The sequence below is a fragment of the Macrobrachium nipponense genome, chromosome 49 (assembly GCF_015104395.2).
Source record: "Macrobrachium nipponense isolate FS-2020 chromosome 49, ASM1510439v2, whole genome shotgun sequence".
Classification (NCBI taxonomy): Eukaryota; Metazoa; Arthropoda; class Malacostraca; order Decapoda; family Palaemonidae; genus Macrobrachium; species Macrobrachium nipponense.
The window spans coordinates 2,485,176-2,497,586 of NC_087224.1; the positions used below are offsets into that span (position 1 = coordinate 2,485,176).

At 39.5% G+C, this 12,411-nt stretch overlaps 1 protein-coding gene across 1 annotated transcript in view; it reads left to right on the forward strand.

Annotated features, from left to right (window-relative positions):
- LOC135205179 (uncharacterized) overlaps positions 1-12,050 on the forward strand; it is a 46,036-nt gene extending 33,986 nt beyond the window's left edge. The window contains exons 13-17 of the mRNA XM_064235543.1: positions 9,593-9,696; positions 10,132-10,293; positions 10,488-10,604; positions 11,291-11,482; positions 11,566-12,050. Coding sequence (XP_064091613.1) covers positions 9,593-9,696; positions 10,132-10,293; positions 10,488-10,604; positions 11,291-11,482; positions 11,566-11,727 — 737 coding nt within the window. The 3' untranslated portion in view covers positions 11,728-12,050. The remainder of the gene's footprint in view (positions 1-9,592; positions 9,697-10,131; positions 10,294-10,487; positions 10,605-11,290; positions 11,483-11,565) is intronic.
- Positions 12,051-12,411: the final 361 nt, after the last annotated feature.

The window sequence follows — 12,411 nt, forward strand, 5'->3', positions numbered from 1 at the left end:
TTACAAGTGTGTAATGTTGGTGATTACATATCATGTGTTTTGGAGACAGACTGAGCTGTAGGGGCCGCTTTCTTGATGAAGGAATTTGATACGTAAGCATTTTAATCGGAGACTTGCTCATCTTGTCGTCAAGACAGCTTGGAGTGTGTCAAGTATGTACATTCGTTTGTACGGATGTTACAGGTCTAATCGACCAGGGCACTTGCGAGAGCCACATTCCTTTTGGTGAGAAGAAAGAGGTCAGTTTGGTATACGCCAGGTGTCGGGAGAGAAAACCCCATCTTAAAGATGGGTTCTATTCCATGGTATTAGAGAAGGGATTCTTTAACCTGGCTAATACAATGAACCTATTGACATTCTGGATCTGGGAGTGAATTCTTAGTCAGGAGGGTAGAATGAAAACTTACTAGTTTTCTTTGTGGGCAGATTTGGGTTTTTGTCACTATGACTTGTTAACCATTTTGTTCTATTTTATATTTATCTGCTTTGGGTAATAAATAGTATATTTTTGTACTTACGGATCTTAATAGCCTAATGACATGTTTGCAGACAGAGGGCACCATTGACAACAGGGTAAGGGTTTCCAATTTGTGTAATTTTAATAAAAGAGTGGTTAGAGTGGTGGCAGCGGTTTAAGAGGCTTTTTATATATTTTATAAGCTGTAGGTACGCTAACAAAGAGACTGGTGACTAGTTAGACATAGATGTTTTTTTGGTAGGAAAAGGGGTTATAATCATGTCACAGGCAACTCGGGGCTCTTTTTGCTGATTCAGTGGGTTGGGCATTGAGAAGCTGTACATCTCTCTGACTAAGTCAGTGTCAGCCATCTTGTGATTCTTGAAAACCAGTGTTTTAAAACGTGAAGGGAAAAAGTTTAATTTTCGACGTATTAAAGTGTTTCACGAGTGTGGTAAACAGGTCACGCATATTTCCGGTGCTTATACGAATTCGGTTTCCAGTCATATGTGAGTGTATTTTCAAGCTTTCTTTCTTATTTTCTCCTTTTTATCTTTAATTTTTTTTTTTACTTTTTTGTTTTTGTTGTTTATATTCCTTTTGTATGTTTGTGGCGAATTTACTCGAGCAGAGTTTTTTTGTTGCGAGTCACGCCCTGAGAGAGAGAGAGAGAGAGAGAGAGAGAGAGAGAGAGAGAGTTGGTGTGTGTGAGCTTGGTGTCGCCGGGGTGGATCACTTAGTGAGCGTTTTGCATTTTTTTTTTTTTATTCCCTCCCGATTTTTGGTTGTTGTTGCTTTTTTGGGATGATATACTGGGCGTGGGGCTCGTTTGCCTTTTGTTATCCATTATTGGGGGAAAATTTGTATTAATTTTCTGGATTGGGTTTTGTGTATATAGAATCACATTGATGCGTTAATTGAGATTCTGGGTGGGGGAATCTTATAGAACAAGAAAAGACAAGCTTTTTCGGAAAGAATAAAAAGAAAGAAAGATGGCGGATACTAAGAGTACCACAACGCTACTACATCACGTAACGAATGTGAGTGCGGGCGTGAGTCCTTTCAGAGGGATGGTAGATGGTGTTCTATCAAAACCTGTACGAATTTTCATTGAAGGAGTGAATAATTATTTAGCTGGAAAGAATATATCAGACGATATAGAGGCATTTAGAGAGGCGAAAGCTTTGCTAGATTTCAATAGGGGAGATCTCTCCCATCGTTGCAGGAGTTTCCAATTTACAAAATGTCATACCAGGACAGATTTGCAAGCATTTTTGAAAACAGCTTATGGCTCAAAGGGAACACGGAGATATGGTGAGGGACCTTCGGGTCTTTTTTATAAACTATGGAAGGGCACTAATAGCCTCATAGAACATAGTTCAAAACTTTTTGACGCAGTGGCGGATTGGGTAGGAAAATTTAAAACATCTAAATGAGTTACAGGGAGTAATGTCTCTATTGAGAACATTCATAAACTGATCTATTTTTCCCTGCTCTTGCACGATGTACCGGATGCGATAGTGAATAGCTTGATGAAAAGATTGAACCTACTTCAGACGAAGAATTACTTTTATGCCAAATTGATTGAAAAAAAAATATGGTCTAAATGTCCCACTGTAGATAGCACAATTTTAATGGGACAGGCCCGAGGGATAGAGTGCAAAGAGACAGAATTTTCTCCTCCCCGTCTGTCGGCGAAAAAGTTGAATATAACAAAAGATCGATCGATCAAAAAGCAACAGCAGTTGCGCTGTTTCAACTGCAATAAACCAGGGCATCCAAAGAAATGTAGTTAAAGGGTTATATTGTGGAATGTGTAAGAGTACCGATCATTATTGGCAGTCTTGTCCGTCTCAGATATGGAGAGATGTGAGGCCTACACCTCATGGTTCTGGTAATTATAATGTGAGAACTTCCCAGGCAGGTCAAACCAGAGGGCAAAGAGATCGGTGAAATTTTTGGAAGCCTGATCAACAAAAAGGGTACGGGTGATTGGTACGTGCCATTGTGGTCTCGTGGGGGACGCCCCAGAGCCCAGGCCTATAGTCTATGGAACAGTAGGGGATGTGGATATCCTGATATTTATAGACTCGGGGGCATCTATAAATTTAATGGACTATAATTTGTATCAATCCATGTCTTCCAATTACCCTTTGCAACCCTCAACGGAGACGGTGCGTGATGTGCAAGCCCATAGATTAAATACCCTGGGTTGTGTTCAAATACAGTTTACTCTCGGTAACAGAGTGCTAACAGAACCATTTTTGGTAATGAAAGGAATTGCGTTGGGCAACAGACTTTTGCTGGGTCATCCTGCTTGTAGAAGACACAAGATTTCGATCCATGCAGGTCTTAATGGGATAACAGTTGGGATACCTGGTGTTTTTCTGCCTTATGAGGACGTGATTAGAACGGAGGACATGGAGGTTATTGAAAGAGGAGATGTGCTCGGTGATATTAATGGCAGTGATACGAGTGTTATGGAGAAAGGTAATATTAAAACCCACGTTGCTGATATGGGAAATGATTACGGGGGTTCTATCAGAGTTCACAGTGATAACAATGGTGGTGATGATACTTTGGATGGTGATGTTGATACTAATATTGATGTTATTTCTGATACTAACAATGCTGGGGATGATACTGGGGGTGGTAATGTGTATGGGGCGGTGGAAAGGGGCGGTACTAACCACAAATATAGAGGTGTTTTATCCGAAGATAGTATGTTACTACCTGGTTCGAAGACTATGGTAAAAGTTAAATTGAAGGAAATGAGAAAACCCACAGATGTGTGTGTTATTGAAAATAATGAGAAGCTTAGAGGGGTTGTTAGCACGGCATCGGTGAACAGTGTATCCAAGGATGGGTTTACGTGGTTAGAGTTGCTAAACTGTAATGATACAGTTAGGAGATACCAGAAGAATACATATATATTGGATTTCCAAGATTGGAGTTGTGATAGTGGTTCAGTGGCTATCATAGAGGGGAAACCTGAGTTTTCGGAGGCAGAAATGTAATCAAGGAAACGAATATTTAGAGAACATTTAGCTAATGCAGATATAGCGAACACGTTGAAGCGATACAGCGGGCTCTTAGCAGAATTTTGGGGATAGGTAAGCCTTATAAGGTGATAAATTGGGGTTTGACTAATGTGTTAGAGTATAAGGTAAATTTGGAGAGTGGCACAAAACCTATTTATATTCCTGCATATCGCATACCTTTCATAATTAGAGAACAGGTAGAGAAAGAGGTTAAAAGATGTGAGGAAGAAGGAATCATTAGACCTAGCGTGTCTCCTTTCAACTTCCCCTTATTAGCGGTGCCTAAGAAAGACAGTTCTGTCCGTGTATGCGTCGATTTTAGACGTTTAAATGAAAAGACGATCCCTGACCGCTATCCAGTCGCGTGCATACCAGATCCTTTTGTTGAAATTGAGGGACGTAATATTTATAGCTCAATTGATTTGGCGCAGGGTTTCTTACAGGTCCCTCTTAGTGAGAGTAGCAAGGAATATATCACATTTTCAGTGCCCAAGGGACACTATGAATTTACGTGAATGCCCTTCGGTTTATCGGGCAGTCCGATGACCTTTACCAGGTTGGTGAACACAGTTTTGCACGGGTTATTGGGCAAGAATGTTTTTGTGTATATGGATGACATCCTGATCGCAACGGACACGATCGCGCAACACCTGGAAGTGCTTACAGAAGTATTTAGGAGGCTTAGATTTGCGGGGTTGAAAATTAAGCTAGCCAAGTGTTTGTTCTTGAAAAAGCAGATCACATATCTAGGCCACGTCATATATAAGGAAGGGGTTAGAGTAAATGACGATAAAGTAAAAGCAAATAGCGAATTTTCGCCACCCCAGATCAAAGAAAGAGATTAAGTCCATTTTCCCCTGGGGTATCGCCCAGTTTCTTGCAGGAGGTTTGTCTGAAAGTGGGTTCTTCTAAATATAGCAGCTCCCCTAACTGATGTATTGCGGGAAGATGTTCAATTTCAATGGAAGGAACCCCAGGCGGAGAGTTTTTCAAAAGCTCAAGGACGCGCTAAATGAATCCACCCCTGTTTTGAAGTTTTCCAGATTTTAGTGAATCTTTTACATTAGTGACTGATGCAAGCCAGGAAGGTATAGGTGCTTGCCTTATGCAAAGTTCGATGGAAATTCCATCCTATAGCTTTTATAGCAGGAAGTTCAGGACAAAGGGCAGCAACGAGAAGTCCATGGCCACCATAGATAAAGAAGGCCTTTGCAATAGTGTCGAGCTTAGTTCATTTTAAAATGTTACTGACGGGGAATAAAGTAGAAATTCTTACAGACCACAAGCCATTACTGGATCTTTTTAATAAACCCGATTTGTCGCCTAAAAGAGCTCTATGGTTTTTAACTATCAGAGATTTTGATGCAAAGCTCAAATATATGGAGGGCAAATTTAACATAGTTGCTGATGCTCTCAGTAGGAGTTTTCACGACACGGAAGGATTCCAAGTCGCGCAAGTCACTAGCGAGGCCATACAATGGGATATACCTCTCATTGAGCAAAGACAAGATGAAGACGAGATTTTAGCAGATGCAAAAAAGCGTTTCTAAGAGGGGAATTAGTTAGGAAACGTTATAAGTTTGCCTTTTTCGGGTTTGGAGTTAGAAGGTAATCTATTGGTTAGGAAAATTAAATATCAGTTTGAGAACCAGTGAAAGTAAAGGAGATACGACACAGATCGTAATTCCGAAGTTCCTAATTCCAGTGGTTTTGGATATAGTTCATTGCAGGTTTGGTAGTCCACACTTGGGAATAGAAAAAACGTGTGATGAGGTTCCTGCTAAATACATTTTGAGGTAAAATTATGGGGAAAGATGTGGAAAATTTTGTAAGGAATTGTACGTATATAAAACACATGTAAGCCTGCAAGGACAAACTTCATGCCAGAAATTAGGATCGTATCCTATGACTGAGGGTAAGACCTTTTCAGCAGAGAATATATATGGATACCTGGGGAATTTTTGTGAGTCTAGGTATGCGAACAACCTTACTTTGTTAGTGATAATAGATGAACTTTCAAGGATAGTAGAATATTCCCGCACTTAAGCATAAAACGGCCGAAGAAGTAGCCATAGCGTTTTTCAATGGTATCATTTGCAGATATGGCTCACCCGAAGTTCTATTAACCGACAATGGAAGAGAATTTGTGAACAATACCTTGGAATGTTTAGCTGAAGTCATGGGGATACAGAAAGTATAACAATTATTCCATACAGACCCAAGGCTAATGGGTTGTGCGAAATGAGCAAAACCAGGGAAAGTGTTGAGGCCCCTCAGGAAAACTGTTAGTGGTAAGATTAAGAATTGGGACAGAATGTTTAATGTTGTTAGAACATTAGTCATAACACTATGGTTAGCTGATTCCATTAAAATTCCCCATGAAGTTTGGTTTGGTTGTCCAGCAACGAGGCCACTTTTGATTTGGCTAACTATACCCCTCATCATGGGGCAAGGGGACATGATCATAGGCGTTGGTATCCACGCGAGAGAGCTGGTCTCAGCCGTAATCTCGAAAATCCACAACCAGAGATATGGTACAGAAGAGTAATAGTAAAACATCTGATCCCAAGATCAATGTCGGAGACAAGGCATTTTTTAAAACTTAACGTGAGAAATGAACTAAATTACAAGCTAGGCCCGAAGTTTGAAGTCCTTTTAAAGTCATTAAAGAGAAAATTGGAAACAGATTTGTAGTCTTAGAGGAAAAAACAGGTCGGTCGAGGTTAACACATATCTCGAAATTGAAAAGAATTGGTTGTGGTGATTATTATATTGTCGCACAATTGCATTTTTTTCCTTTTTTTCTTGTTTTCTGTTTTTTTGCAATTTGGTGGCGGAATGCTTTTACATTTTCTTTTCTCTCTCTCTCTTTTATTTCCTTCTACTGTTTTTTTTTTATTATGCGCAAATCTGCGGCGTTTTAGCGTAAGATTTCGGGGTTAATATTTTACGTGGGGAGTTATTGTAATACGGCAATTTTTTGTTTTAGCTGAAGAAACGTGATGATAAACATGTGATTATTCCTGTGTATGATATTTGGGGCTGAATTTTTTGTGCGGGGTTTCACAGCCGAATGGATGACATTGGGTTTATATAATTCGGGTAATGTCAGTGGCAGAGTTATGATTTAAGGACAATTATTTGGGGGATGATTTTTTTTGCGTTGGGTTATTAATTAAATGGAGAAAATATTTTTATCACTGGAGTGGTGCTATTATTAAGATGGTGATTTATATATATATATATAAGGAGATGGCATTAATCCTTGGGGGTGACTTTCTCTTTTTTTGGTGGTATATAATTATGGAATTGAGTTTATCGTAGTTTTTTTATTCGAATAGGCGATAGTTTTTTTTATATATTTGGGTAGTATCGTTTAGGGGAGAGTTGTCTTCAAGATAATTTTGGAGCACCTTGGTCATGTCCTGGAGATAGTTTTTTGAAATGTGCTGATGTGGTTTCAGTATAGAACATTTTTTTGAAAATCATGAGTTTTTGGCGTTGCGAGTCTGACTATGCTGCAGTTCGAAGCACCTGAGGTGTTCACAGGTGGATTTTTTGCTAATGTTGCTGTAATGAATCCGGTTGCAGATTTTTCCCTTTGGAATTGATTACTCGGGGATTTGCACTATTCTCGTAGATGTTGATTATGGTATTCCACGGGAATGTATTATGTAAGGGGATTCTTTTCCGGTCGTTTCTGGTCGATGGGATTGCTGCGGTAGCAAATTCCGTAATGGTACACATTCCGTTTTGGGAAAGATATTGAATTATATATGTTTCTTTTTCTCTTATGTGCACTGTGTAATGGGGGAAAGTTCACTTATTATTGTTGTTAATTTTATTTTTCTTTTTCTCCTTTTTTCCTTTTTCTTTACGAAGATGTACAAGATGTTGTAATGGTGGTTAAGCTCTAAAAAGCACTTCCATTTTAGATAGGAGATATAACTTGTCAGGGTATGTGAGTTAGATAGAAGGGGTGTTCGGCATTATATTTTATGGAGGTTATTTATATAAACCATAAAAGGGGTTTTTGCTGTTAGGCATTATGGGTTCTCTTTTGATAGCGTGTTTGTCATATATGGGATTATTTGTGAGGATTTAGTGGGTAAAGATTATATTTTGTTTAGCGAGGAATTTTTAATATTTGACTAGTAGATTGAGTATATTTATTAATGACGGATTTGTGGGGTAAAGCAAGACTTTAGTTATTTTATGACCATGTAGACCTTTTAAATACGGACACACAATGACTTTAGAGAATTCCCAACTTTACGTGATGGTGGTGATGTAAACGACTTCGTTCTACTGTACCAGAGGTCGAGTCAAGTCTACACACGAGTGGCGTTTCAATGGACTGCCTTTGCAAAGGATGAGGATGTCTTCGATATTATCGTCTCAGGATACGTTCTGGGATAAATCAGGAGTCTACAATCTTCGATGAGGCGGGTGCGAGTAGCACTTGCATGGAAGTCACGGGATATTTCCTTGACAAGGGGGTGGTGACCACATTTCCTTCAGCAGAAAACTTTGAATCTACAGTTTCGCGACGAGAGGGTGTTGGATACACTCACGAGGGTCGCAGACGCTGAATAATGGCACGTGCTGAGTTGTTTCGAGTTGGTTTACGCACTTGACCTGCGTCTACAACTATTTCGTCGAGTTCTGAGTTATCTTAGTGGGCTATGAGGAGGGAGCCTTTCATTTAGTTAAACGTTACACAATTACCAATATTTAATGATCATGTTAGGTGCTATACTGATCACAATTTGTGCGCTAAGAGTTCTTAAACTTTGTGCATTCGACGAAGCACAAGGGGCTCCAGCAACGGAGGTAAGCCTTAAGTCATGTGGTAAATTGATACATTTGCATTAGTTGCTGATGTGGTGTGCGAGCAGGAGTGCACAAAGGACATAGGTTGGCCGAGCCATCTTACAAGTGTGTAATGTTAGTGAATCACATATCTGTCTTGCTTGGAGACAGACTGAGCTGTAGTGGCAGCTTTCTTGAATGAAGGAATTTGATACGTAGCATTTAATCGGGAGACTGCTCGTCTTGTCGTCAAGACAGCTTGGATGTGTCAAGTATGTACATTTTCGTTTATATTGGATGTTACAGGTTCTAAATCGACCAGGGCACTTGCGGGAGCCACATTCCTTTTGATGAGAGAAAGAGATCAGTTTTGTATACGCCAGTGTCGGGAGAGCCACATTCCTTTTTGGTGAGAAGAAAGAGGTCAGTTTGGTATACGCCAGGTGTCGGGAGAGAAAACCCCATCTTAAAGATGGGTTCTATTCCATGGTATTAGAGACGGGATTCTCTAACCTGACTAATACAATGAACCTATTGACATTCTGGGTCTGGGAGTGAATTCTTAGTCAGGAGGGTAGGATGATAACTTACTAGTTTTCTTTGTGGGCAGATTTGGGTTTTTGTCACTATGACTTGTTAATCATTTTGTTCTATTTTATATTCATCTGCTTTGGGTGGGTAATTAAATAGTACATTTTTGTACTTACGGGATCTTAATAGCCTAATGACATGTTTGCAGACAGAGGGCACCATTGACAACAGGTAAGGGTTTCCAATTTGTGTAGTTGTAATAAAAGGGTGGTTAGACATTCATAGACAATTAAAGTTTATAGAGTCCTGGATTAGACGCAGCAGTCATCATTGTTGTTTCTCAACATATTTTCATGAAATCAATCCATTTTCATGTCACGTATACTAAGGAATATGATCATGATTAAGGGTCCATATGATACCTGGATGATGCTAGGAATGACTTGCTAATGATTAGTCACCATTATCTAATAATGTTCATTCAGTGTTCAGTTACAGCTATCAAGTCTAATTATTAATTATTATTGTGTGGTAACAAAAGCATATTGCATGATTTATACAATTATACAATATTTGTAAAAACTTCAACCCACGCAACTTTGTTACACTCACAGACATGTAAATGCAAATAGTAATGTTTATTTGTGATATTTGAGACAATAAGTGCTGTACAAACATTTCTCTGTAGTACTAGCAATGACAGCAGACATACAGTGAATTGACTTCATAATTCTGCCTCAAATTCAAACAGTGGATCTATTTAATGGTGGGGATGCCCCTCTTATCCTGGAGAGGAAGTATCACGTACGGTATGGGTGCGCCTTCGATCTCAACAGGTACCCGTTTGACACGCAGGTTAGTTATTGGAGTTGGAAATGTCGTAACTGGTCTACCTAATTCACAGCTTTCTGATATTTCTAGTTGACAATGAAATCACTTTCATGTCTAGGGAAAATACACTGCAGTTTCTTAACTATAATTTTTTTTTTCCATCCGTCCATCCGGCTGTGGTGTTTGTGCATGGTAACACTGCGTCCCGGCCTTTAAATAATATCCTATTTCGAGCATTAACAGTGTAATTCGCATTCATTAAATTATTAAAACACTTTTCAGTTGCAAATGTACACCCAGATATCCTTTTATTTACCTATACACATAGCGTAACTATTTAAAGCCCGAGACGCAGTGTTACCATGCGAAAACACCACAGGCGGATGGACAGATGGAAAAAAACAGAGTATAGTGCAGCATCTACAGATACACAACACTGTCCCTTGTCTGATCTGACAGAGCTGCTCAATGGAATTTGAGAGCCAGTTCACCACCAGTTCATACATGGAGTTGGTACCGGGTCACGTCCACTTCTCAGGTCGACGCCAGTTGGTGGAATATGTGGTTGGGGAAATTTCCATGGAGTCCACAGCCCAGAATTCCAGTTTCAGCGGACTTCAGGTTAGTCTTAGAGTCACAGTGATGCCCACCAGCCCAAGACCTATAGTTAGACTAATCGTTATTTAAGTAGAATTACACCATGCTTTTACAGTCTATTTAGATTGATAAGGTATGGAGCTATATTGTCATGGTTACAGTATTATTATCTTCATAGATAGTAAAAGTTATGCTGAATAACACACAATTCTCAACAGGTTCAGCTGATCTTCATACGCCAAAGTGGATATCACCTAGTGGCTACGTACCTGCCAACATCAATCATGATTGTCATCGCTTACTTGTCTTTCTTCTTTGGCGTTGAAGATTTTAACGTGAGTATCCAAAATTATTTTCCTTGAATTTGTTGTATTTATAACATTTTTTTTTTTAAATCTTCTATTAGAGACAATACACAATATTTTACCATATTAACAGTATTACTTGCAGAATTTTATCAAGGTTGACTTGAATTTACCAGAAATTAACAATTATTAGGTCATTTACTGAGTAAAACTTAGTCATAGTCTAACCCAGTGGTTCTCAACCAGGGAGGGAATTCCCCTTAGAGGGGAATTTCAGAATTTCAGGGGGGTCGGGGGATTGTGACAACAGATGGACAGGTTCAAACTGGCTCTAGGACCACACAGTGGTTTTGACGGAGACCAGACCTTAAAAAATGCAAATAATATAGTTTACCTTGGCAACACACTCCTGACAGATGATGAACTATGTCTGATAAGGACAAAGCCAGAGGCAAGTCTCATGGAAGTCCAAAGTAGTTCTGACATACAAATCAATTATTAGAGCTTGTTGAAGCTGAGGTTATGAAGGCAGTAAGAATGAGCAGCAATTGCTTGCAGGAGGTGGAAGGAAACTGGTTAAATGCAACTGGAGTATCTCTTTAGAGAAGAGCAAAAATCTGATGGTTGTGGAACCCTGTAGTACATCTAGGCCTAGGGACAGGCTCCACACTGCCTTATAAACTGAAAGCTGAATCATTATTTTATTACCGGGGCAGGACCGCATCATGGTATCCCTGACATCGCTCCTCGTGTTGTCGTCCCTACTGACGCAGACTTCGGAGACGCTCCCGAAGACATCCTACTTCAAGATGGTCGACATCTGGCTCTTCTTCTGCATCGTCACGATCTTCACGGTGATCCTCATCCACACGGCTTCCATCTACGTCGACAGGGTGAACCAGGAGGCTGTGGGAAACCTCGCGAAGAATGGCGCCTCGCAGCAGCCTGAGCCCAGGGCCAGGGTTTTGTCTCAGCATCCAGCAAGGGAAAGTCTGATAGCAGCCTGAAAGGAAAAGGTCATAATAAGATCCCAGTTGGGGGTAACAGAGTCAGGTTTACCCCTGCAGGCATCTTGAGTTTTGGCAAAGTCATGGTCCCATTTACAGTTGGCGTTTTCAATATCGTCTACTGGATCATTGCGCTCTCGAGGTAAATGTATGTTGCACTGAGGGAGAAACACTGTTTAATAAACACTACATTATCACACTGTGAAGTGTTGCAATTAAAACACTTCTTTCAAAACATTCCCAATGATTATGAAATGTGTTTTGAATCATGACTATCTAATTTTTAATAATGCCTAGGCCTTAGGCTTATTGTGTAGAGATTAGTTTTCATCTTTAGAATGCATAAGTTTCACAATCTTGCAGCCCAGATAAGTAGTAGCAGAATACTTTTAGTAACAACATTTGTACTAGAAATCACTATGTAGGCACAATTTATCACTTTTCATGTGGGAATAATGGGAAATGTATACACTACACTAAAACTAGGTTGGTTGCGAGAGAGAGAGAGAGAGAGATAGAGAGAGAGAGAGAAAGGGGGGTGGTTATATCAGTATTCCTGATAAAGCCACAAGCTTCTCTTATCTAAAAAAAAGACTTTCGTTGTGTCCTTGTCATTAATTAGAATTACCAATTTCTTGTAACTTTTCTGTAATTTTAAAATAAATAGCAATTCAGGAAACATTTATAAAGCACTGTAATGGAAAACGTTATATCATTAACCTAACCCCACATTATTAAAATAAAGCTTTCAGTGGAATTATATATGTCGTGAATATGCCCTATTTCATTGTTATAATCACGGAATTAGGACACACAATGTTTAAGTGTAA